Source organism: Diceros bicornis, chromosome 8 (genome assembly GCF_020826845.1).
Source record: "Diceros bicornis minor isolate mBicDic1 chromosome 8, mDicBic1.mat.cur, whole genome shotgun sequence".
Lineage (NCBI taxonomy): Eukaryota > Metazoa > Chordata > Mammalia > Perissodactyla > Rhinocerotidae > Diceros > Diceros bicornis.
The window spans coordinates 40,337,839-40,364,333 of NC_080747.1; the positions used below are offsets into that span (position 1 = coordinate 40,337,839).

Below are 26,495 nucleotides of genomic sequence, written 5' to 3' on the forward strand. Positions count from 1 at the left end.
CAATTAGATCTGCCCATCAAGGAATGGCCTGAGAGTCCAGAGGTACCTACCCATCTCTGTGGGGCCTAGCTAAGGCTCTGCCAGGTGACAGGTCACCAATATGGATGAGATTCTTGTCTCGAGAAGGAACCTGAAGTGGATAAATTCAGGTTCAATTCTGAGATTCTATGATTAGGCAAAGCGATTCATAAATGTTTGAATGATAGAAATAAGATAAATATAAAATTATAAGGATGTAATTTATTAATGAGACATTAGGGATTAACAGGCTTGGAGTATATTACAACTGGAGTGGTGTGGGACAGAGGAACTGGTTTAATCCCATTCTTTCAAATATCTTATTTTTTATATAACATTTACCCCCGATTTGAAACCTAAATTTCAGAACCCTGAAACTCAAAAGCCTTGGTTGTAGAAATCTAAAACCAAAACGACTGATGTTTTGTTACCACTTGTTTGTGGTGTCATCCATTCTCTGAGGCAGGATCTGTATAATGCTCTGGCTGCCGGCTGGGGCAGGGCTTTGGCATACAGGGAAGTGGTGTTACAAGTGCTGCGGTTAGGGTAGGAGGGGGAGATCCTCTATTCATATCTCAAAATAGTATTCTGCTGCAATAATATGGTGAGTGCGATGAGCTGGTTTGAAACCACTGAAAAAACTGGTTGGCAGTCATGAAAATGGTGCAAATTCTTGATTTAGGAAACTCAGTCGTCAGAATTCACCTAAATTTACGCCTTCCTCTGCCAAATAATAGACAATTTTGTTTTTGGACGGCCTCTCAGCGCCAATGGCAGATTCTCTTAGCTTACGCTCGTTGTCCTTCGAGGGCTGGTGACCCGGCCCCTAGACTTGCCGACGTGCCACACTGAGCCAGAATCTCAGAGCGTGGCCCTGGATTTCCTGTATGTAGTCTGAGGCGGACAGATGTGTCTATGACGGACAATGCCTGTAGCATTCGAAGCCTTTAGAACAGCCCATTTGTGACGAAGGGACAAGAAGTGTGTTGACTCTGGAAAAGAAGTGCATTTCGAAAACGGGGAGAGAATGGATTCTTGTACAAGAAATGGGAATTTGTTCTTCACCAGAGGATTTGCTGGAAATGAAGACGCAGCAGTTCTTTATCCAGTTTCCAGCTGTAGGAAACAGCTAGCAAGAGAAGTCCCAGTCCAAGTTCGGCGCGAACTGGGCTCCTGCGGAGAGCCGCTCTGAGGCGTGCGAGACAAGCGGGAGGCCCCGCCGCGTCGCGCCAGGCGCGAGGGATGCGCTGACTCCCCGACTCCGTGCAGCGGGATCCAAGCTGCCCCAACCGCGCTTCCTCTCCTCGGTTCTTCGGGTAACACTTCGCGTGCTTTGTTTCAGACGCCGACCCATCTTTCTCGGTTGGTCTGCAGCTCCACCAATCCCGCCCGCGACGGGGCGGGGCTTTAGGGTCAAGGTGGACCAATTACCCTGCCTCGCCGCTACACGCGCTTTCGGACCCCCGGGGATGAGTGACAGCAACCGGGGCCAACCTGCTACTCAAGAGCGTGGCCTCCGCCAGGGGCGTTACGGGGACGAGGGGCCAGGACCAATCCTCTTAGACCTCAGGGGGCGGGGTCTCTTTGCCAGCTCCAGACCCGCGGTCTCTGCGCTCCTGTTGTCAAATGAGAGACGCGGCGGGGCGGCCCTTCAACCGAGGATCAGCCAATGGAGGAGGCGAGGTGGGCGGGCCGGGAGTGCCTGGCGGCGGGTCCTCAGCTCCGAGCCGAGGTGCGGCGAGCCGGTGGGGGGACCGCGAGGCAAGCGCGGGAGCCTGGGCGGCGAGCGGGCTGTGAGCTGCCCGAAAATGCACTCGGATGCCGCCGCTGTCAGTGAGTAACAGAGCTAGCGGGTCGGGGCCAGGCGGCTGCCAGCACTCTCCACTCGGCTCCCGCAGTCCCCGCCCCGCGCCTCCGGTCCCAAAACGCGCCGGGAGCCCCTGCCCGGGAGCCACCCCTTCCCCTCCCGGGGCCGGGGCGGGCGGTGACGCTGAGGGCGGCGCGGGGGGGGGGCGGGCCGTGGGGGGAAGGGGCCGGCCTGCCGGGGGAGGGCGGAGGTGAGGGGGGTGGGGACTGGCTGCATGTCAGTGTTGGGGGAAGGGGAGGCGGGACGTGCGATGAAGGGCCGGGACCGGAGTGTCCGGGGTGAATGGAGGTGGAGGCGGCGGCGGGCGCTAGCGGGCAGGGCCAGGGGGTGGCACCGGCACGGGGAGAGAGGGAGGGAGGGAGGGAGCGAGCGAGCGGGGCGCTGGGGTGAGGATTTCCTAGGGGCTGAGTGGTGCGGGCGGCTCGGTGAGAAAGGCGGGTGAGTGCGAGGGGAGCGCGGGGGCGGGGACAATGGGAAGAAGGGCTGGATGGCGGGGGTGGGGGGGAACAATGAGGTGGGGGAATGGGGGCAGCGGCCGAGCGGGGCAGGAGGGCGGGCAAGGAGATGAGGGCTGATGTAACGGGAGAGCGAGATGGTGGGAGGGGCTGGGGTGCGATGGGATAGTTGGGGAGTCCGGCGGGCAGAAGGGGCATGGGAAGGGTGGTGGGATAACTGGGAGTGGTGAGAGGGGCCAGACGTTGGGGTAATGGGATGGAGCAGGTGTTGGGAAGATAGGGTAATTGGGAGCAAGAGGAGAGAAAGGAGGGTTTGGGGTGACAGGATGGGGGCAGGGGTAGAGGAGGTGCGGTGCGGGTGAAGAGCTAGTTGGGAGGAAAGGGAGGTTGGGAGGGGCGGGGGCAGGGGGAGAACTGTCATGTCCAGATTAGGTCAGCGCGGGGCTGCCGGGGAAGGTGTCAGACTCTGTGTTTGTGGGAGGTGTCCCCGCCCCTCCCCCGATCAAGGCAGGGTCCCTGGAGGGGGGAGCCCTGATCTTCGGGATGCGGGGAGAGGAGTGGGCGGGGCTGAGGTGGAGGGGGGGGAGGTGCCCCGAGGTTGGCGCTGGCTGCGGTTCCCCCCGAGCGGCGGGAAGCGAGGTTAGCGCTGGCGCGGGCTCCGGCTGCGGGACTGGGAGGCGGGGCAGGGGCGCGGGCTGCGGGTTTTCCGCGGTGGGAGCCGGAGGGGTCGGGCCCTGGAGGCCAGGTGTGGGGCTTTGTGCAGGGGAGGTGTCGGGGTCCCTGTCGGTCCGTGGATTTGGTAGTCTGTGACGCAGTTGTCTAATTTCTGGTCGTCAGGTGTGGAGGCTGGTGCCTCGGGACTCGCTTCCCTGCAGGGAGCGCCGGGCCAGAGGCCCCGCGCAGCGCCCCGCGGGGCGCGACCTCTCCCAGGCGTGCGGGAAGGGTGCTTTAGGGGTTTCCTTTAGGATCTGGCTCCAGTCGCCGGGTGTGAAGGGGAAAGGCGGTCCCGTGGATTTATGGGACTTGTAGTCCGGGCCGCGGTTGGGTTGGGTGCACGTGGGTAACTGTGGAAACGAGTCCCAGAATGCAGTGCGCCGCTCAGAGCCTCCCGGCTCTGCTACCTCGTGCTTTTTGCCCGGCGGACCCGAGCGCGCGCTCTGGAGGCGCTCCTGTCCCCTGGGACTGGAGAGGTTTACGAGCCCCCTCCTTGTGTCAGCGGGTGGGGGAGAACCAAGCCCAGTGCAGTCCTTTCTCGCTTGAGTTCTTGAACCCCGAATCGATTCTTTCCCTCTGCATTTGGTGGCCTTCTTTGTAGAGTAAATGCTTAGTCTTGAACCGTCTAGCACATAAGGTGTGGGGAAAACATTCAAGATGCAACACAATCTAAAGCAGCGTCTAGGATGGTGTATTGTGGATGCAAACACTAGGTTAAAAGGTTCGGTCTTATATAAGGACTTATCTGGGAACGCGGTGGAGACAAATGTAACCCTTGTGAAGTTAATATAAATTATGTTTGTATTTCGTGGGTTGTTTGGATTGCCCAGGGATAAAGGGACTTTTTGAAAAAAGATGGTCTTGAAATGAGTTGAGTGATGGAGGCGGCTTAATGGAATTTAGGGTGGAAATGAAAAAGCCAGCATGAAGATGAGTAAAGGGAATATAGGATGTCTTCAGTTTTCCAAGAAGCGTGTGAAGCAAATGAGACTAGAGGAACGTAAACTCAGTGGAGGACCTTAAGAGGTTTTCGTATTTTGTTTTTAGGTGTGGTCTATAATTCTTTCTCTCTGCCTCTTTAATATTAGAGACCGTCCTGTCAGTCTGTAGACCCCCCAACATCGCATCCTTTGCTGGTTCCCTTTACCAGTTATATGCGATGACTCCAAAATCTGTAATGTAGAGGGCCATAAGATTAGCTCAGAGATGACGTTATTTTTCTGTGATATGTAAGGGATTATGAAAGTATTGGTAGTATAGTCACTAGAAGAATATTATAATGACTCTAATGATAGAAATTTTACCAAGAAGTCCTAAGATTTGGAAACTTTCTAGTATGGTTACAAATATACGGAACTTGCATACCTGATTGAATGATGGTTCTTTTGGTAATAGCTGAGAAATTGGGCAATGTGTGGCTTTTTTGGGAAATGATTTATATCTCTCTTTTATTTTACTTAAGCTTGTGGTGAAATATCCCGGAAACCATTTGTGATATGTAAATATGTACTATGGACATGTTTTTTAAAATGTGCATTTAATCCTGGAATTTGCTGTTGTAAAGGGTAAAGTGTATGAGGTTGAACACAGGACTTGTAATTGTCATCAAGCTGGTGTTTTTAAAGAAAATATTAGGCTAGTCATTTCTTTCCCTTTTTCTTTTTTCTGTTACATCCCAAAGGGCTCTTTACACATACACAGCACCCCCCTCCCCCACCCGTATGTTCCTCTTTGATTTTTGGCCTTTGGGGAAGTCCTTGAGTTTCTTGTGAACTTAGTTAGCTATGCATTTAAACAGATGTTTCTTACACTTTACCTAGATTTTTTTGAGTCTTATATTGGGAAGGATTTTTAGGTTATCTTGGCTATAACAATGTCAGAAAAGAAAGTCTCCCGCATTTTCTCTACCTTAGAGGACTTCTGTACATTTACTGTTTTCCTCTAGTCCTGCCTCCAAGAAATGCCCCTACTAACACTTGATCACATTTTTTCAAATGTTATTTATCATTATATCTTTTCCTGTTTTCATCTTTAGCTGTTCCCAGTAACTCTTATAAGCTTATTGCTTTCTTCCTGACTATTAATACATGTTTGAATTATTCTCATGCCAATAATAATAGTCTTGTTAACTCAGCAGTATAAAAATCAACCTGTCAGAAACTGACCTCATGATGACCCCTGTTGTATCAGGATGCCTTTGAAAAGTAAAAATACTCAATGAAAAAATGGCTTAAGTAATAGAGCTTATTATTGTCTGATAATAAAAAGTCTAGAGATAGATGATTCCAAGGCTGGTGCCGTGTCATAATGATGTCTTTTAAGTATCTTGGCTCTCTGCATCCTTTTCATCCTCTATTCTTAGTATTTTGGCTTATCAGAAGCCTCAGGCTCATTGCCTCCTGTTTGCAATATGGTTGCTGCAGCACCAGACATCATGCCTGTGTAAGAAAGGGAGGGAAGAATATTTCCTTACAACTCCCTGTTGACAGAAAGGAGTCTTTTCCAGAAGGCACCTTGGAGACTTCCCCTTCGGTCTCATTGGGTAGAAGTAATCTCATGCCACTGCTAGTTGTGAGGGAGGCTGAGAAAGTGAAAGTCTGACATTTTTCAGCTTCTGTTGTGGAATGTGGCCTTTGTTAGGGTGGAAGAAGGGTAAGGAGAATGCTCTGGGCTGGCAGCCTACAGGTTATATCCCTGAACCAGCTACCTTGTCCAACTGTCTCTCTCTTGGTCTCAATCTTTTTAATCTGTTGATTTATTTTCTGCTTCATTCTAAAATAATTAGAGGTGACTTACTAAATAGAGATAAAATCCTTTCAGCGAAAGCAAAATAAACTATAGATTTATAGGCTGCACATAAGTGCTTGCCATACGTTAGAAATAGGCATATATTTGGCTCTGAGCTTCCTAGTAGCCAAAACAAAGAGGAAAACAAGACCAGTTAATTTTATTCATTTGGTTAATGAAACTGCAGTTCATTGAATAATGCAGGCTGGAAGCCTAGACATTTCTCGTGCTCTCTTTCCCTGGCTGGGAGTGAGAGTGCCTCTCTTCCCAGGCCTGTCCTTTCTTTCCCATACATATTGTCATTGCCTAGGTCTGATCCATCCTTTCTTATATTGTAATTACCAGTAATCCTTTCATCAGGCTCAGCCTCCTCTAACTTTATCTTTTCCATCTCCAGTTGAATCATCTTTGTCCTTATGATTCCCCTGCCCCAAAACCTTCAGGGCTCCCAGTTGCTTACTGAAATACAGACCCCTGAGAACCGGGGGTTGAACCAGCTTCTGTAGTTTAAGCTCAGTTTCTTCCCCCTGGACTCTCCCTCCTCACCCACGGCCCTCAGTGCAACTTTGCTTTATTGAGTTCCTTGTTCCCTCTCTAGCAGACTCTGTCTCTCTCTCGAATCTCCAAAGTACTGTTTACTTCTGTTCTCAGTTTTATCTTATATAACAGTAGCTGCTTGTTTACTTATTTGTCCCCTGCCCAATTAGATTATTACCCCCTTGAGATCTGGGACTGTGTCTTACTTATTATCCACTTTATGGTCCAGAATGATGCCTTGCTTAAGTCCTCAAATGTGTATTGAATTGGACTTAAATGGTCAACTCTTGGGGCTGGCCCCACGGCCTAGTGGTTAAGTTTGGCACATTCTGCCTTGGCGGCTCCAGGTTCGGTTCCCGGGTGCGGACCTACACCACTTGTCGGTGGCCATGCTGTGGCAGTGACCCACCTACAAAACGGAGGAAGATTGGCACAGATGTTAGCTCAGGATGAGTCTTCCTCAAGCAGAAAGAGGAAGGTTGGCAACAGATGTTAGGTCAGGGCCAATCTTCTCAGCAAAAAACAAAACAAAACACAACAAAAAATGGTCAGCTCTTGAATAGTTAGTGAATTATCTGGAAAATTTTAATTCTTCCTCTTTCTATCTGGCACGCTTCTGACTTGTCTTTCATTATCTTTGGATTTTTCTTCAGGGAATAAAAACTTTCACAGAGAAAACATTCTCTGCTTTTTTTTTGACAAAGTCAGATGTATGCAAACCAATTTAAATAATATATCTTTTTAAATACATGCAGATACCAGTTTTGAAGAATGTATGGCATGGAGAAATTCTCAAGGAGAGAGTAAAATGCCAGTGATGTACTGGGGGACCAGGAGTCTGTGTCAAAGTGCAGTGTCCATTTCAGATCTGGAATGTAACAGTCCTGTGTGAAGAAGGCTTGACAGGTCTGACCTTAAGGGGCCTAGAGTATTTCTGCTTTCTGCCTCTTTTTGTTTTATGACCAGATTCTGGTCCTAAGGGTTTATTTCTGGATGTTAACAATACATTGAGATCGCTGAAAGGCATTCTTCGTTTAGAAAGTAAGCTTTGTTAGTTGGAGGTGAATTTTCTGAGAATCTGACATTAATGCTGATGTCTTTTTGTAGTTGGTCAGCTTGAATTGGTGTTAATAGCTTTTCATTGCTTGTTCTTTCTTATTCTGAGATTCAGGTTAAGAGAAGTACCTCTTGAGAATTCTTGTAAGCAGAACATACATTTAAAAATATGTTTTAAGTAGAAAAAAGTATTGGAGTACGTTTTAAATAGAATCATGTATGTTAGCAATCATTGCATGACTGTTTCAGATGTAAGGATCTTTTTTCCAAAGTGTCCGGTATTCTAGCAGAGTAGGTATCTGCTGGTTTAGATTTGAATTTTTTCTTTTGAATGGAAAATCCTGTTAGTGAGTTATTTTCAATCTAGGAAGGTAGGCTTGTAGTTTTTGAAACTAATTATTATACTGAGTAAAACACTAAATTATATGAAAAAGACCTTCACTCTCCCCAAATAGCATTACCTCTGGGTATGATTCTTTTTAGTTCCATCTCTGAGGATTTTTTTCTTGCGAATATTTTTTTTGAACACCCTTCCTTACTTGCTGGCCTGTGTCACTGTTCGCAGAGGTGTGCCATCCATCTCTGTCTGTGGTTGGCGTTGTCAGTCTTCAGGGCCCTGGCTCCTCCTCTGATTGAGGAATTCCTGCCTTCATGGGCAGAGCTGCTCAGACCCCCCCCCCCCGCCCCCCCCCCCCGCAGGGTGAAGCTGAAGCTGGAGGCAAGTGATAGGAGGCCTGGAGGCCATTTGGAGAGGATGAACAGTGGTGGCAGCTGTTTCTAGAGGCTGTGGGGGCTGCAGTTCCAGGGGCCAGGTGGGTCCAGGCTGTGTCTGTAGTGTACTCTGCTGTGTGCCCTTAGGCATTGTTTTGGGTGTGTTGCCCATACATTTGGTTCTCTGGATTTCCTAAGAGATTCTGTGAATTTTCCAATAGCCCTTTAAAAAAAAAAATCACTGTTCTGTTTAAAGTAGCTAATTGGTCTCTGATGCTCGCAGTTAAGAATTCTGACAGATTCAACATCCAGACCTGTCACTGGTCAATATGTGGCAGAGCCCTTGTGGAGAAGAGGAGAGATCTGCCTTTGCACCCTGGTTGGACTGTTCAGAGTCCGGGTGTCCTGGCCAGAGATGACCCAAAGAACTGCAGGAGCACACAGGCGATGGTGGTTGTGAGGGCTGCCATTGCTGGTGGTCAGGCGCGACTCTGAGCCCCACAGCAGCCACCCCACTGGATCTCACTATGTGGAGCTCTTTACTGCTGTCTTTTCCTAATTACCTGTTTGTCCCTAAAAAAAAAAAAGTCGAGAGCTGTGATGTTCAGGAGCTAATGTATAACTTCTTGTGTATCTTTTTGGATTTGACTTGGGAATATTAGCTATGGAAATAATATTTGTGGCTTTTTTTGGTGGGATATTTGTTTAGCTAAAATTCGTATCTGATAGTCCTAATTGCGTTTTAGTCAACTTTGTTGAATATAATTTACATACTATAAAATTGTACTTATTTTAAGTGTACAGTTTGATGAATTTTGATAAATGTCTCTACTACTGTAACCACTACTAAAATTAAGATATAGAACATTTTCGTTACCCCAAAAAGTTCCCCTGTGCCCCCTCACTGTACTTCCCTACCTCACACCACAATTTTTGGCTTTTAATATATGTCGTCTTCGGCCTCCTCCATCTTAGTTAATGATTTGTCATTTTGCTGTTCATGGGGATATTACAGAGTAAAAAGTATGCTCAATCTCTCTTTTTTTTTACTGAACTGTTAAATCCAAAGAAAAGCTATCAGTGCTGTATAAATTATAAATCTGGTAATTAATACTTTACCATGTGGAACTGTCTAGAGTTAGATGACTTGTTCTCTTGAAAGGTTTTCCAGTGTATGGCTTTTCTCCAAAGACATACAATGCTAGGATTTGCTCTGTGGATGTGATGATGTCTTTTAATTGTTATCTGGGTCAGGTTGGGAGGCAGGAAAGCATAGCAGTTAATTGTGCACCCTAGAATCAAAATGTCTGGGTTTGGATCCTTGCTCTGCCATCTCTTAGCTGTGTGACCATGGGTAAGTTACTCCCCTTCTCTGTGTGCTTCAGAGTCCTCATGTATAAGAAATAGGTACTGCAGGGTGTGGAGTTGTTCAAACCAGTATTTATTAAGCACCTGCTATATATCAGTCCCTGTTCCTCATCTTGCATGAAGTTTTCATTCTAGTGTTGGGGAGGTAATAATAAACAGGTAAATCATGTGGTATGTCACATGCTGTTAAGTTCTATAGAGAAAAATAAGGCAGGGAAGGGGGAGAGCACCTGCACCCCTATGTGTGAGGGGGGAGGGGAAGAGGAGCAGGAGTGGGAGCAGAGGATGCTGTGATTTTAAATAGCATGGTCAGGGAAGGCCTCACCAGGAAAGTTTTAGGGTAAGACCTGATGGGGGTGAGGGGGCAGTCCACGCAGAGGGAACACAAATGCAGAGGCTCTGAGGGGAGCAGGCCTGTGTTTGAGGAACATCAAAGAGGCTGGGGTGCTTGGAGTGGAGGTGGGGGTTGGGCAGAGAGAAAGAAGTAGGAGGCAAGAGCGGAAGTGATCCCGAGGATTAAATGGGGTAAAACACATCAAGTGTTTAGAGAAGTGTTTGGCACTTTTCTGTTTTGTTGCTAGTGATTACTGTGTAATGACAGTCTCCTCATTAGCCTTTAAAAGGAGACCCTCAAGAGGAAGAGAGGTTAGAAGAAAGAAAAGAACCAAGTGAGCATTCCCTCCCTTAGCCATTCAGCAAACATTTGAGGTTTTTCTTGTTGTCAGGCACTGCTGTAACAAACATGGCTGAGCCGGGGTCCTTGTGTTTAAGGAGCTTCCTTCCAGTAGGTTCAGTGGCAGAAGCCAAGAAATAATGGACGGTTGGAGTATGGGACAATGACAACTGGATGGTTAGATGGATGCCCAGGGCACTTTGGGAACAAATGGGGAGTCATTAAAATTAGACTTCAGGGAAGGGTTAGCAATTCCCAGGTGGGTTTAGCTTTTGGAATTTTATTGTCTGAAGAAAAGGGTCTGTGTGTGCCTGGGGGGTGCTGTCCAAGCAGAGGGAACAGCATGGGTGAGAAGACAGAACTGTGGCAGTGGAATGGTAGTTGGTAGGCCAGAGGGAAGGGGAGGAGAGGGGATGGGGAGCCGGAGCCACATGGGGAAGGGCTGAAAAGAGGCACCAGGGAGAGGCACCGTGCATGGAAGGAAAGTGGGAGAAGGAAAGAGAGAAGCCAGAGAAGGTGGGGCGTGGGGAGAGAGGAGGGACTGACACACAAACGGTCATTATTCTGGGGCTGCTCCAGCTGCTCTGCCTGCATTAACTCATTTAATCCTCACCAGGACACTCTGAAGTGGGTTAGGTGCTGTTTTCATCCCCATTTTACAGAGGAGGAAGCTGAGGTGCCGAAGGGTGTTAACTGAGCTTCTCAAGGTCACACAGCTTGTGAGTGGTGAATTGAGATTCTGACTCCAGGGTCTAAGTGCCCCATCCCTGCCTATGAAATAATACTCAACGTCCTATTTATGCTTTTCCTTTAATCCTTATGGTAACCCTGCAGGTATACTGGAATTCCATATTTTGTCACTGGCCTATGAATGATAACACAGTGCCAGTTGATATAATTATCTCCATTTTGCTTTTGGTTCTTTCCTTCTTGGAATGGGTCCCAACAGGATCAGGATCCAGGATGAATTCCTCTTTTCCCACTCCTCTTCTTTCCCTCATTTCTGCCATCTTACTCACAATGACAGTGGGCATTTAGAAACAGATTCTCACCGGACAACTGATGGTGGCAAAGCAAAGTATTTCCCTACTTTTCCTGAACTCACTAATGACATATAGTCGCTTTTAGTCTTCTTAGATTTTATTTTAAATAGACGTCTATTAAATGCTTTTTAAACACATGCTTTTTATATTATTTTTAAATACAGGAGATATCTAACAGTGTTGCAGAAAAACCAGAAAACATAAAACTTACCTTTTAGTAGAGCTCCTAATGTAGTTTTTTTTTTTTTTCCCCTTTTTTCTCCCCGAAGCCCCAGTAGATAGTTGTACGTCATAGTTGCACATCCTTCTAGTTGCTGTATGTGGGACGCGGCCTCAGCATGGCCCGACAAGCGGTGCATCGGTGCGCGCCCGGGATCCGAACCAGGGGCCGCCAGTAGCGGAGCGCGGGCACTTAGCTGCTAAGCCACGAGGCCGCCCTGTAATGTAGTTTTGTGTAACATCTTTGAAATTATTTTCTTCTCTTTTTCTGTAGTTGAGGGTGAGTTTAAGTCTTGTTCCCCTCTAAGATTTCTTTCTACAGATGTCATTCCCACAGACCAAGATTAGACCACAGATTACCTGTTCTCAATTAAACAGGAAGCTGAGGGTAGTTGTACATTCAAGTCTAGGCAACTGGCTACTGAAGTCCGTTTTAAAGACCTGACACCTTGTTATCCCTTCTGCTCTGTCTTTACTTTTTGATCTTCTAGTTTCCTCTGTCTTAGTCTCTTCCACATTCTAATGATAATAGGGATTAGAATATTGAACCTTTCTTGGTGCCAGCACTGTGCTGGGTGCTTAGCATGTTCCATCTTGTTTAATCCTTGCAGTAGCCTTGTGAAGAGGGGCCTGTTACTCTGGCTCTGCAGATGAGGACACTGAGGCTCAGTGAGGTTGGGTCACGGGCAGGGTCACTCAGCTAGGACGCCAACCCAGGGCTTTCTGATGCTGGTGCTGTACTCTTAACCAAAATCTGGCCTCTTGTAACATTAGTGAGGTTAAAGGGTGGTTTTTACTCTAAACTGCCGAGTGGATCTGTGTTTTTCAGTGGGTAGGGTGGGGTGAAGGGCATGAATCTAGGGCCCTTTGTTCCTTGTCACATTTGGAGTGCAGCCAGACCCGGTGTCCTGAAGTGGCCGACTCCTTTGAGATGGCACCAGCAGGCACAGGCTGTGCGGTGGATGACGGGTGCTAGGTGGCACGCTGGCTCTCTTGGGTGGATGGTTTTTTCTCCCAGCCTCTTTATGGGTCCTATGAGCATTAGGAGGAAAAAGCCAGCAGCCATATGCTTGGATGGCTTTAACTTTGGATCGTGTGTTCAGTGAAAACGCTGAGTCACCTGTGATGACCTGCTTCCCTCCCCTTATCAACGTTCCCCTTTCCAGGGCTCACCTTTTTGGCTTTTGTCCATTGTAAATAGCAAATATTTATTGGTGAGGAGAATGATGTTAACACCTTCCTCTCTGCCATTTGGTTTCTTTTCATTTTCGCCTGGCTTTTCAGCCTTGAAAAGCCTGGATCTTGATCCTTTTTTCATGTGCTGGTGGAGTACTGGGGAGTGAGGTGGATTCCTGTCTGTGCTGTGCTGAGGTTGTTCCAGGAGTGCATTGGCCGTGGAGGGTTGGGGGTTGAGTCAGGGTGGGGCTAGAACTCCCCTCTCTGGTTGCACATTAGGATCATCTGGGCTGCTTGAGAAAGGATCGACCACTCCCATTTTTATTTAATTGATCTGGGTTGGTGCCCTGGCACTGGCATTTTTTTTCAAGATTCTCAGGTGATTCTGATGTGCAGCCACTGGATTAGTTTTAAATAGCTAAATTTGTGAGCTGGGTTTGGTTTGGGCTGTTGGGGAAGGGGACTCAAAAGATGCATAGCTCTTCTACGGGCCCTGCCCTCGGAGGATAGCACAGACCCTTCTTGCTCACCATGTGACATTATAGCCAGGGCTCAGGTAGCGCTTACCGTGTGCCAGGCTCTGTTCTAAGCGCATTGCAGCATTAACTGATTTAATCCTCACAGTATGCTTATGAGGCAGGCACTGTTATTCATTTTATAGATAAAGAGATTCCTACTTCTGGCAGTGAAGGGCATGTGATATGAAGCTGTCCGACAAACCTAGCTTTTGGTTTTTCCTAGTTTTGTGGTATAAAAAACTCATTTCAAATCTTTGTGTTTTAGTAATTTGGCCTTAAATGTGAATATATTTGTTTTTACGAATGAGACATATACCTGTGCCATCGCGTATAGGTAAATGACTGTCAGCTGGGATGCATAGGTGTAAATTGATATTGTAGATCATTTAAAACACTACTTTTTATAGTGTCAAAAAAAAGTTGACTTCTCTTTATAGTAGATTTTATATTTCAAGTCATTTTGAGGTAGAATTCATTTTAATGATCTTTTTTACTTAAAATTACATTTTGTACGTTTTTTTTTTTTTGCTGAGGAAGATTCACCCTGAGCTAACATGTGTTGCTGATCTTCCTCTATTTTGTATGTGTGCTGCCGCCACAGCATAGCCGCTGACAGACAAGTGGTATAGGTCTGCGCCTGGGAACCGAACCCAGGCCACTGAAGCGGAACATGCTGAACTTAACCACTAGGCCGTTGGGCCTGGCCCACTTTTTATACTTTTCTTTTAAAATCACATGTACTATGTATGTGCGAGCTCATATGTAGATGTGCTCTGACTCCTGATCTGGCCTGCTCTTTACACTCTGGCTACTGTAACCTTCCAGGATACTAAGCAAATCAGCATTTTAAACATGCTCAAGTCTCACCATTGTAAAACCCAAATGGAACATTCCCTCAATCCCATGTGCATTTCTAGTCTCCCTTTCACAGTCAAACTTCTGGAACAAGTTGTTAAGCTTGACTTAGTGTGTCCCTCACCTCCTGGTCTATCCTTAGCCCTCTTCGTTCTGACCTCAGTTCTGGCATTGAAGTCTTCGCTGAGGTCACGGAGTAACATCCACGTTGCTGGATCCATTGACGACTTTTAAAGCATTCATTCCCATATTCACTGGTCTCTGTCATGTGTTAGGCTAGCTATGCTAGGTATGGGGATACAGTGGTGAGCAAAGCAAAAGAAAGTCCCTGCCCTCCTGGAGCTTGGGCTTGAGGGAGAGTGACAAAGGACAAAGATTATTGACATTATAAAATATAACATCAGTGTCACAAAAGACCTCATGGTGTATGATTCCATTGATATAAAATGCCTAGGATGGGCAAATCTGTAGAGATGGAAAGTGTGTTAGTGGTTACCTAGTGCTGAAGAGGCACGGGCAGGGATGGGGAGGTATTCCTAGAGGGGTGAGAAAAATACCTGAAGATTAGACTATGGTGATGGTTGCATAACTGTGAATTTACTAAAAACCATTAAATCGTGCACTTTAAATGGGTGTATTGTGTGGTATGTGAATTATATCTCGATAAAGCTGTTAAAGAATGTCAGAAAGTGACGAGTACTATGCAAAAATCTAAATCTGGTGGAGATGGATAGGGAAGTCAGAGGAGTCCTCTCTGGTGAGGTGACATTTGAGTAGATATTTCAGTGAAGTCAACTGTCAGGCCTTGGAAACATCAGAGGTCATCAAGGCAGAAGGTATATTAAATGCAGACGCCCTGAGGTAGGAATTCACTTGAGTATTCAAGGAAGAGTGTGGCTGGAATGGAGTGAGCAAGGATAATGGAATGAGATGACTTAGGTCAGATCATGTAGGGCCTTGTAAGGACTTGTTAAGGATGTGGATGTTTTTCTTTTATGCTGCAGTAACAAATCCAGAATCTCAGGGGTTGAAATCAAAGGTTGTTAATATCCTTTGCAGGTTGGCAGGGGTCTCTGCTTGACATCATTGACATTCTCATTCTCAGTCTATCTGAAACCCATAGGAAAGAGGCCTCCTGTTGCTAGAAGGAAGGAGACAAGGCAAACCTAAAAAATGGCTCTCAAATACAGAACACTGTTGGCTTTAACAACGAAGTTTTTTTCTTTTTCCATATCACTGAGCAAAATTGATGTTTCAGGATGGGCCATGTAACCTGTTGCTTAGAGAACTCCTAAGCATTCCGTGTTGAATCCCATTAGAGAGGCCTTGCCCTGCTCGACTGGATCGTGTTCTTGTTCTGTCCCAGAAACATTTAGGATGAATGCTGATATTGATAACCTTTAATTTTGTCCAGTTTTGTTTCAATATTTTGGCACTAACATGGTCATTATTCTGCACCACCCCACCAGAGCCTTTACTGGTTTAGTTTATCATTTTCGTTGTCATCAAATATCTGTGCATAGTGATGCATTAAAAACTTTTATACTTGAGAGCATTGCTCACTGACTCACCCACTGGAGTTTAAGCTAATAATAAAGTATTTTTATGACTCGATAGTGACCAGAAGAAAGAAGTGTACTTGAAATAGAAATAACATTGGTGTTATTGGTGATATATTTTCTGCACATCTTTTCTCTTTTTTTAAAAAAAAAAAAACTTGGTAAATTGTTTTAGATTTAGCCAGTTTTAGTAACTTTTTTTTTTTTTTATGAGGAAGATCATCCCTGAGCTGACATCTATTGCCAATCCTCCTCCTTTTTTTCTCTTTTTCTCCCCAAAGCCCCAGTTGGTAGTTGTATGTCATAGTTGCACATCCTTCTAGTTGCTGTATGTGGGACGCCGCCTCAGCATGGCCGGACAAGCGGTGCGTCGGTGCGCGCCTGGGATCCCAACCCAGGCTGCCAGTAGCTAGTAGCGGAGCGGGCGCACCCAACACTAAGCCACGGGGCCGGCCCTTAGCCAGTTTTAGTAACTTTTTAAAAAATATTACTCTTAAGTTTGTGTGCTTGATTATTAACAACTTTAGGTGGGAAATGCTGATTTTTCCCTTTATGGAACATGAAGATCAATTTTTGCTCTTGTTAGAAATAAGCTAGAAGGAGGAATGGACTTTGAATTGGGAATTAGAAGATGTGCATTATTCCCGGCTTGGCCACAGCTAGCTGTCTGACCCTGCTTGAGCTAATAAAACGAGGAGAATTGGACAAAAGGACATGGAATGTTGAATGGTACTCTCTCATCTCCCAAATGCTGTCTTAGTGGTTTTTCCTTACAGTACAATCACATACATTTTATATAGAAGTTAGTTCTAAAGTCCATATGTAAGGTGACGATCACTTGTATTAAAAATATCGCTGGAAATACGTTCAGGTGGTGCCCATTGGAGATGGTTTCGGATACAGGCAGCTCTTCCTCCAGCGTTGGAACGGATCGCTGGCTCTGGAGTTGAGCACCAGTTGAAGCAGCTGGCTTGCATTTAGGGACCATGTTTTATTAAAAAAAAATCTTTAAATACTAGACTCCTAGAGTGTTGTGAGATGCACAAAATGTGATTGGCACATGGAAACTGAGGCGGACCGAGTGACTGTGGGATTCGTGTTGCCCATCTCCTGCTCATTAAGTAGAAGGGAAGGCAGTTCTGGGACAACTGAAATTTTTTTGTTCTCTCTCCCTCCTTTTTTTTTTTTTTTGCCAAGTGAATAAAGTTGAATTTGTGTGAGTTAAACGTGGATGTTCTGCAATCCTGCTGTACTCAGGATTTCTCTTCTCCGCTTGTATTGCCGCTGTCTAACTTAAGGCCGTAATCATTTCCTACTTCAGTCTCTTCCAGTAGTCTTCATGAAAGGCCACTCTAAATCCGGGCCACCCGTCATCCATGCCACACATTTGCCATAGAGGGATCTTTCTAAAAAACTCCGGGTTTTAACACTTCCACGGCACCCAGAGCCATAGCAGTGCTTCTCAAACTTCTCCACCAGCATTCCGCTGTGGCAGAAGTTCAGTAAATTAGGTACTCGCAGGGTGCTTGGAGCATAGTTCGGTGTGGTGAAATTTCTTTAAAGTCTTGTGCCATAATCATATTTTTGTTTTTATGTAAAAGTGTTGTAGGCAAATTACCATTGAGTAAAATTGATGCTGCTTGAATGCACCATGTTTGTTTGTTACATTTGCATGCCTTTGGGTGGCTCAGCTGGAAATACAAGTCCTTAGGAGATTAAATCTAAACTCTTAAGCAGGGTTCACAGATCCTTGTTTTCTGACCTTTGCCTTCCTTTTGAGTCTCCTCTTTTATCATGCTGCTTCTCACATTTGAAGATCTAATGGTGTGGATGCACTTGAAATGCCCTGAATATATCGAATTTAAGACTTAGTGCCTTTGTACCTGCATCCATTCATTCATTGAGTGTGTACTGAGCACCTAATATGTGCCAGGCATTGTTCTAGGTACTAGGGATACAGCAGTGGACAAGACCAAGTCCTGACCTTCATGAAGCCTGCATTCTAATGGGAGAGGAATATGACAAACAACTATAAACAACTATATAATATAAAGAAAAGTAAAAGAAAAAGAAAGGTAAAGCAGTGTAAGGTGATAAAAGAGTAAAGAGGGAGTCCTGTTGTTGGTCTGGCAAGTTTCTGTAAGAAGGTGATATTTACATGGCAACCTGATGAAGTGTGAGAGCAGGCCATGTTACTATGTTATTATGAGAGGTAAGAGGGCTCAAGGCAAAGACAACAGCGTGTGCAGAGGCCCTGAGGTACGAGTGTGCTTGGAGTGTTCACAGAACAGCAGGAAGGTCACTGTGACTGAGAAGAGGGAGCGAAGGGAAGGTGAGTAGGAGATAAGATTGGATAGATGGGTAGAGGCAGAATGTGCAGGGCCCTGAGTCTGTAAGGATTTTTCATTTGTGTTGAATGCCTTCCCCTTCCATCTGTAACTATTGGGTGAGGTTGGAACTAATTTTAATTTGTTCACATTTGCTTCTCCATTTACTAAATAATTATCTCTTCGCCATTGATTTGAAAGGCCATTTTATCATACGTTAATTGTATGTGTGTTTAGACATACATATATATTCATGCGTACATACATATGTTTATCAACTCTTTTCCATTGATTTTTCTTCTTGCACATGTACCATACTATTAAAATTACTGTACCTTTATATCAGGCGTTGGCAAACAATAGCCCATGGACCAAATCTGGCCCACCACCTAGTTTTCATAAATAAAGTTTTATTGGAACACAGCCACACTCTCTTGTTTATGTATTGCTTGTGGCTGCTTTATGAGTTACAATGGCAGAGTAGTTGCAACAAAGATGGTATCGTCCACAAAGCCTGAAATATTTACCATCTGGCCCCCTACAGAGAGTTTACCAACCTCTGCTTTACGCTATGTATTGGTATCTGATAGGGTAAGTTGTTCCTCATTCTTCTTTTTCAACAATTTCTTGGCAAGTCTAGCATGTTTGTTCTTTCAGATGAACTTCAATCTGCCAAGTTTCCCTGACTCCCTTTTCCACACCTCTTTTTTGGGTGGGGATCTGGGAGGCCGAGAGAATAGGAATTTGACTGCATTTATTTTGTAGTTTAGTAAAGGGAGAAGTGATCACTTTACAATACTAGGTCCTTCCATTCCAGGAATGTAATATCTCTACGTTTATGTCTTTTGGTAAACTTTTATTGTTTCTTCATCGTATGTTGTGTATTTAAGTTTATTCCTGTAAGGATTATTGCTTTTTGTTGCTATTGTAATTGAGATCACCTCCCAGCTATGTTTAACAAGTGACTATTTATGGTATAAAGGAGAGGTTTTGATTTTTATGTACTTAAATTGTTTTTGACCCTCTTATGGAAGTAAACTCTTTTAGGACTGTTGATTTTTAAATTTGATTCTTTGGGTTGACAGTCGTTGTCTGAACTTACTGATAATTGTTTCATTCCTAACATTTGTGTCTCCATCTATACTGTGGGATTCTATGCCTGGGGTGGTTTGGGGGAATGGATTTAGACCGTCTCACTGGCATTCATTTTTTTTCTTTTATATTATGCAGGTCACAGCAAATGGTAATTACAAAAAAACTCCCCAAATCAGAAAACTTGATGCCCGGTCTACATTTGTTGGTAGTTTTAAGAATACCTGGAAGACAGTTTAGGCAAGCTGTTTGTTAAGCAGGTTGTGCCTTTTTGCAGAGCCATTTGTTACAGGATATAGGGTTTGCATGTCACGCTGGACTTGTAAACCTGTGTGACATGCAAACCCAGTCATTGCTTTACTGTGGAGAGCCGTTTGATCTTGGAATAAAATTGATTTAACCTAGCATTTATCCTTTGGAATTGAAATATGAGCAGAAGGAGATTTTTATGAATCAGTTAGTGCTTTCCTAAATACGTTCTCTGTAAAGCATTTGATCTTTACCCTTAATATCTGTTCCTTAAGGATGTGAAATCTATTTTAGATTTCAAGGTCTGTTACTTGCTCTGAGCACTGAATAGATGAACCATAAATTCAATATATGTTAACCTTTGTGGGTTAATCTTTTAATGCCATTTTTGTCCTTTTTCCCTGAATTTGTGTCTCCACCTTAGCTTCTTGGTGAAACTAAAGATAAATTATTTGTGTTGCTGGTTCCTTTTCTTTTTCCTGTTTTTTTTTTTTTTTTTGGTGAGGTGATGATGGAGTGGTGATGGTAGTAAACATTGGATATGGAAATGGAGAATTGCTGACATATGTGATGTGTGAAATGAACTTTGTTACTCTCGTTGCCTGTGAAGTGAAACTCCGTATTTAGAACCTGGTCCTAAATGCTCGTGTATATTTTTTCCGCTGTGTTGAGATTCACTTGGACCATCATTATGAACATCAGCTGGTGGTGTATGAACATAGCAATGCCATCATGGTCTGTAGAGATGTATCAGGCCGCATGCGTCAGTCATAGAAGAAGCTCCAACTCTGGGGTTTTTGATGTAGGGCTTTACTTGGACCTACGGAAGTTAGAGACCATTTTAGATAACTGTGGGGTGTGGAAAATGGTATAAGCGAATTTAGTGATAATGATGTCTTTTATTGAGCACTTATTGTGGTCCACGCATTGTAATGGGTGTCTGCCACATCTAGGCATTGTAATCTCTTTTTACAGGTGAGGACGTCAAGATTTCAGTTAAATACCTGGTAGACCTGAGGTTCAAACCAACTGTCAGACTCCACAGTCGGGTTGTAAAGCACAGTGGTATTTTGGCAGGAACTGTGTGTGTGTGTGTGTGTGTTGAAGGATTTTGCAGTTTTGATTCATTTAGATTCTCTTATGTGCATTTTGACAATTGAATTAACATCAGGGTGGTAGAAAAAGCTTGAATGATCTTTGGCAAGACACTTTCTTCTCTCCTATGTGGCCTCAGTGAAAAGAGAATCTAGATCCTTAAGTTTTCTCAGTTTCATTTTTGTTTTTTGGAGGGCTCAGCAGTTTAATTTTTATTTCAAGATCAAAATGGAATGTATCATTTGTCTTCCTATTTTTTTTATTTTTATTTTTTTATAATTATTTATTTATTTATTTATTCCCCCAAAGCCCCAGTAGACAGTTGTATGTCATAGCTGCACATCTTTCTAGTTGCTGTATGTGGGACGCGGCTTTAGCATGGCCGGAGAAGCGGTGCGTCAGTGCGCGCCCAGGACCGAACCCAGGCCGCCAGCAGCGGAGTGCACGCACTTAACCGCTAAGCCACGGGGCCAGCCCAATGTCTTCCTATTTTTAAATTGAGAGAGTACAAAGAGAGGGGTTGTGGCTTAGTAGTAGATGCAGGGGAGGGGGCGGCGTGTGTGTAAGCTCCCCATTGCCTCTTGCGGGTCAGGAGAGGATGGTGCTTCTAGCTTTAGAGACCCCATCCATGTTTATTAAATACAAACGTAAGTAAATAAATACACACACGTACATATACTCACACACCCCAAATGCTTTTTAAACCTTTTCTCTGCAGTTGTACTAATTAAGATGGAAAATCAAGGTTCTGTGCCATGTTCTGTCATCATTTACCTTAAATATGGCTAAACCATTCAGATGCTAAACAGTTAACACTTGTCTATATTCAAGGCCCATTTAGAGCCTGAGACCCTGCCCTGATTGTCTCTGAGCCAACGACTCTGGTTCTTTGGACCATTCTCGATGGCTGTGACTGTGGTGGCAGGCTGTTGTGCCGCTGGGTGGGCCCATGTACGTGTACAGGTGTGGCCTGCTGCTCCTGACAGTGGCGTGTGAATCTCAGGGGCTCTGCTGCCTGCCAGCCCGTCTGCCCTGCAGACCAGCCCAGAGCTGGCTTCCTGGCACGATTTAGAAAAGAAAGTACATAACACTTTCTAAATACTGGCAGGGAAGTCAGCTAGCTTTCCAGATTCAGAGCAGCAGCCCAGAGAGTCCAGGCCCTGCACAGACAACTTGTATTGTAGCGTCTGCTCTTTGGGTCTGTTCTTTGCATTTGATACATGTCCCAAATAAAATATTCCAGTGAAGGGTGATTTTTTTTTTCTTTTTTATCAGAATAGCATGACTTGGAGAGTTACAGTATCTTTTCAAGGTTACTTTCAGACTAACCTTTATGGTCCTAAAGAAAAGGAACTAATGTAAATCCTGATATTTTATAAAAATACTTCTATTGATGCTTATTCAAATATGAAGTTATTCATAGAATTTTAACTTGTATTTACATAGCCTAATATGTATGCAAACATACTTACCTTTGAAACATACTTACATTTGAAATTAGAGATTCAAAAGCCTAATGGTTTAACTTAAAGTTTTATGTTGTGCAGGATTCTAAGATGGAGCAACTTAGTTCGTATTGTGTGTGTGATTTAGTGCGTAATTCTGAAATTGTTAGAGATGATATGTGGCACTTTCTTTGATTGGGACATGTTTCTCCAGGAGTGTGATTTCTGCTCCTGTGTGTCTGTTCTGGGGCATGTTTCAATACTGCAGGGCAGGTAGCTGTAGGTTCCATCACGGGGCTCTGGCCTTGGGCGGGGAGCTTGCAGCCTCCCTGTTTGATTTGTCTGTTTCTTTAATGGGAGGGGGAGGGGCTCAGATCCCCTTTTTTGCGCTCTCTGTTGTAAAAGAGCCAACAAAAAAAATACATTGTAAGAAATGCTGAATGGTTGCGATGCTTTTATTTTCTTGCCAGGAGCTTGATATTGTACTGGTAATTCTGGGGAAGAGAAAGGGAAAGAGAAAGTGAACATGCTTCATTTGAGATCTGTCTTCTATTTGTGTGACTTGTTTAATTTGTTAACATTGTTGACATTTTTCTCTTAAGATCAAGTTCATTGCTGGTAGGATTTTACAACTACTGAAGTATTTTTTTTTCCCCTTACAATTCAAATGAAAATTTCATGAACTTTAACATTTGGTTGGGAATTTAACTTTATTGTCAGACTCGATTTCTAGGAGATAGGCCAGTAGTTGCACGTTGGATTTTATTTAATAAATATCAAATTAATGGAGATAGTATTCGATTGTATCAAAACATTCGTTTATCTTGGCTTCTGAGCTTTCTTTTTACAGTCTTTTTGCAGTACGGGAAATAAATAACACTGAATTTTCCCCTTTTTCTTTTAAAGACTTTCAGCTGAACTCTCATCTCTCAACACTGGCAAATATTCATAAGATCTACCACACCCTTAATAAACTAGTAAGTCCATCTTTTAAAGACAAAAGTACCAACTGTTTAAAATAATCCTTCTAAGTGTATTTGATAAAAATTTAGATTACGGATATTAAGATATCAGCTGCTTATGAAAATACTGAATTTCAAAACTTGCTGTATATAGTATGTGATTTCTTGGTAATAATGAACATATTTCTTGCAGAATCTAACGGAAGACGTTGGCCAAGACGATCACCAAACAGGTATCTGTAAATGCTTAACACTACTTAATTTTAAACAAACTTCCTAATTTAAAGTGATGAAGGAGAGATACTAGCTGAGAATGTTCTGTGTTGTTGTAATACACTCTGTTAACAAGTTGTTACCTTGTTGAGGATGTTTTTCAGGGTGTATGAAGGCAGCCATGTTACAGCTCCTTCCCAGGAGGAAATCTGCACTGGGGCTCTGGTTTAGGACAGAGTACTTCAGTCCGTTGAAAGGATTCTCCCCAGTGGTTTCAAGATATTGTTTCTCTACTGAAGTATTTTAGTGTATACTAAAAAGTTACTACAGTAATGCAGTTTGAGAGGTATTCCATAAACGTTTGTTGAATTGAGATGACAAATGATTTGATAGGTAGGTAGGGATGTGTGTGTGTGTTGTATAGGCCCTGAGGATTTACGAATGGGAAAATTGAAACTTAATTATTGCACACGATTGTCTAGCCCTGTGGTCTCAAGCTTTAGCTAGCATTTTAATCACCTGGGGAGGGCTTGTTAAAACAGATTGCTAAGCTCCACCCCTAGATTTTCTGATTCTGTGGATTTGGGATGGGGCCCCAGAGTTTGCATTTCTAACAAACTCCCAGATGATGCTGATGCAGCTGGTCTGGAGACCACACTGTGAGAACCACTTCTCTAAACTGTTGATAATTATAAAGTTTAGAAATTGCATTTGATCTACAGTTATTAAAACTTCCAGCAAAATTTATTAAAATATATTTTAAATTTTTTGAAAATTACCATAGTAATATATGCATACGTGCTTGTTGGAGAATTTTGAATAGCACAAAAGTAAACGGAGTAAAAAGTGACAGTCCTCCTTCATGTCTCCCAATCCAGCCTTCCTTCAGTACGCCATTTATTTATTTATTTATTATTTGTTTTTTTTGAGGAAGATTAGCCCTGAGTTAACATCCATTCCAATCCTCCTCTTTTTGCTGAGGAACACTGGCCCTGAGCTAACATCTATTGCCAATCCTCCTCCTTTTTTTCCCCTTTTTCTCCCCAAAGCCCCACTAGATAGTTGTATGTCATAGTTGCACATCTTCTAGTTGCCGTATGTGGGATGCGGCCTCAGCATGGCCTGACAAGCAGTGCGTCAGTGCTCGCCCAGGATCTGAACCCGGGCCGCCAGTAGCGGAGCACCCACACTTAACCACTAAGCCACGGGGCCGGCCCCCAATACGCCATTTAATATTTATCCTTTCACACATTTTTATTCATGCATATATTTTTATAGTACTGTTTTTTTATTTAGCAGCAATGAGATCATACTGTACATAATATACAGCGTTTTCCTTTTTCATTTAATGGTATATCTTTGAGGTTGTTGGGATTTAGAACTCTCCCCCTCTCCCCTCCAAATGGGTTCAGAATGAATTGAAAATTAGGCACAAGATGGAGATTGAAGTAACAGTTGTGTTAGGAAACACAGCTTAGATGTGCAGCCAGAATGTAGAGGCTTTTTAGTATTTCACCTGAATTAGATAGCTGTACACCCAATCACTGTTACAGCTAGATAAGCACAGGCCAGTACACCCACTGTCCCCCCTCTAACCCACCACTTAAGACAGTGGAAGGATCTGAGCTTCTGCTGGCAGGTGGTTTTGAAAGGGAGTTCAGAAGGGTCTGGGCTCCTCTGCTCAATTCTTTCTCCCTGGATCACCAATTACATCAGAAACTCCTCCTTCCAGGGGAAGGAGTGAGAGGAGTGGGCAGCCACCGTGCCAGTAGTGTTCTGGAAGGCCAGGCCACAGAGGCTCCCTTCACCTGATCTTTCTGTGTCAGTAAATATAGATCAACTCAAGGATAGTCAAAAACAATTTCCTTAATAATTTTAATGTTTGCACATGGTTTTAAAAGAAGTGTCAAAAAGGTATAAAACAAAAAGTGAAGGTTTCTGTTTCATTTTATGACCTCTAGCTCCCATCCCCCAATAGTACCCCACATTTGACTCTCCAGAGGTAACTCTTACATTCTTATATTTGTTTCCCAAATGATGATGATGATGATAGTTTCTTCCCCAAGTACAGTATACATTTGTATGTGCTTTTTGTTTTTGTCACTCAGTGTATCTTGGAGATCTTTGCATAGTGGCACATTTATAGAGCATCTGCTTTATGTTTTTACATCTACACAATTTTCTAGTTCATGGATATATCATACTGTGTTTCTCCAGCCTCCTACTGGTATACATTTAAGTGTGTTTAATTGTTAGCTACTACCAATAATGCTGAAATAAGATTTTCAGGGCCAGTTTTAATAGTTAAGAAATAAAGCACAATTCTCTCCTATTCTGGAACAATATGTTGGTGGGCTTTGAGGATTTTTTAAACTTAAGAGTTGATGTAGTTTTGATTTTTTTTTTCTTTTGGTGAGGAAGATAGGCCCTGAGCTAACATCTGTTGCCAATCTTCCTCTATTTTGTATATTGGAGGCTGCCACAGCATGGCTCGATGAGCAGTGTGTAGGTCCACGCCCAGGGTCCAAACCTGCGAACCCCGGGCTGCCAACATGGAGCACCACGTTGGAGCACAACCACTACGCCACCACGCCGGCCCCTAGTTTTGATTTTTAAAACTGAATTTTGTGTTTGTAAAGCCTCTGGATTGTCTTTCTCTTAGCTGAGGTAATAAAACCTCTAAGTTCTGGATCTTGTACATTATATAGTTAACTTTGAACTTTGGATTTAAATCAGTTACCATAGTAATTTCACATCTAAATATTTAACCTGAATGTGGCAATTTAATAACTGTAAGCTATAATTAAGGAACCCGAAAGTGTAAAGTGTGTTTGGTCTCATGCCTCCTCTTTTGCCCTTGGGGACAGTGGATGATATGTCTGATGTTTGGAATATAACACGCTGGTGCAATGCCTGGTACCTTGTAAGTGCTGGTCAGTGTCAATTAGAGTTAGTAATTTCTTACAATAGTCCATTTCAGTACTATTTCCTCATTTGGTTATAGCATCACTTGTGATTGCCATAGCTGACAGAGTATACTTTAAAAATTAAACAGCATAAAGTCTATAATGTTTGGAAGTCTGGGAAAATTAATCACTGTAGTACTGCTTCGAATCATTTGTCCCAACAGTAGTCTGAGCAGTATCTGTAACAAACTGTGTGTGGAAGAGCCAGACCTAAGTGCAAAAGAGGCTGGCATCTTCTTACTCTGTCTCCTGCAACACTTTTCTTTGGTGCTCTCAATCTTCCTCCCGCCAAAAAAAAAAAAAAAAAGAGTCAAGGAGAGTTAATTTTGGAGAAATAGCCCAAAATACACAATACAGGGAGTGAATAAAAAATGACAAACAGAGAGGACCAAAAAAATGAGTAAGGAAGAAGATGATAGATGTTGGAAGTCAATATTATTTAGAAAAAAGGAAATTTTTTTTGTCTTAGATAAAAATTACACATTTAGACACTAATATTTCACTTAAGCAAGCAAGTAGTTCAGTGATCTGTTCAAGAAAATGAAATAAAATATTGGTTACTGGTAAAATGTCTTAAAATGAAATCTATC

At 43.7% G+C, this 26,495-nt stretch overlaps 1 protein-coding gene across 5 annotated transcripts in view; it reads left to right on the top strand.

Annotated features, from left to right (window-relative positions):
• Positions 1-1,750: 1,750 nt before the first annotated feature.
• The window catches only part of DCUN1D4 (defective in cullin neddylation 1 domain containing 4), a 72,192-nt gene continuing 47,447 nt past the window's right edge, over positions 1,751-26,495 (top strand). For 2 of the 5 annotated variants that reach the window (XM_058547040.1, XM_058547043.1), the window contains exons 1-3: positions 17,171-17,888; positions 22,671-22,741; positions 22,920-22,959. In XM_058547040.1, the coding sequence (XP_058403023.1) occupies positions 17,726-17,888; positions 22,671-22,741; positions 22,920-22,959 (274 nt within the window). In that variant the 5' untranslated portion in view covers positions 17,171-17,725. Of the gene's footprint in view, positions 1,852-17,170; positions 17,889-22,670; positions 22,742-22,919; positions 22,960-26,495 lie in introns of those variants that run through there. The other 3 variants (XM_058547041.1, XM_058547042.1, XM_058547039.1) reach the window with 3 other exon arrangements.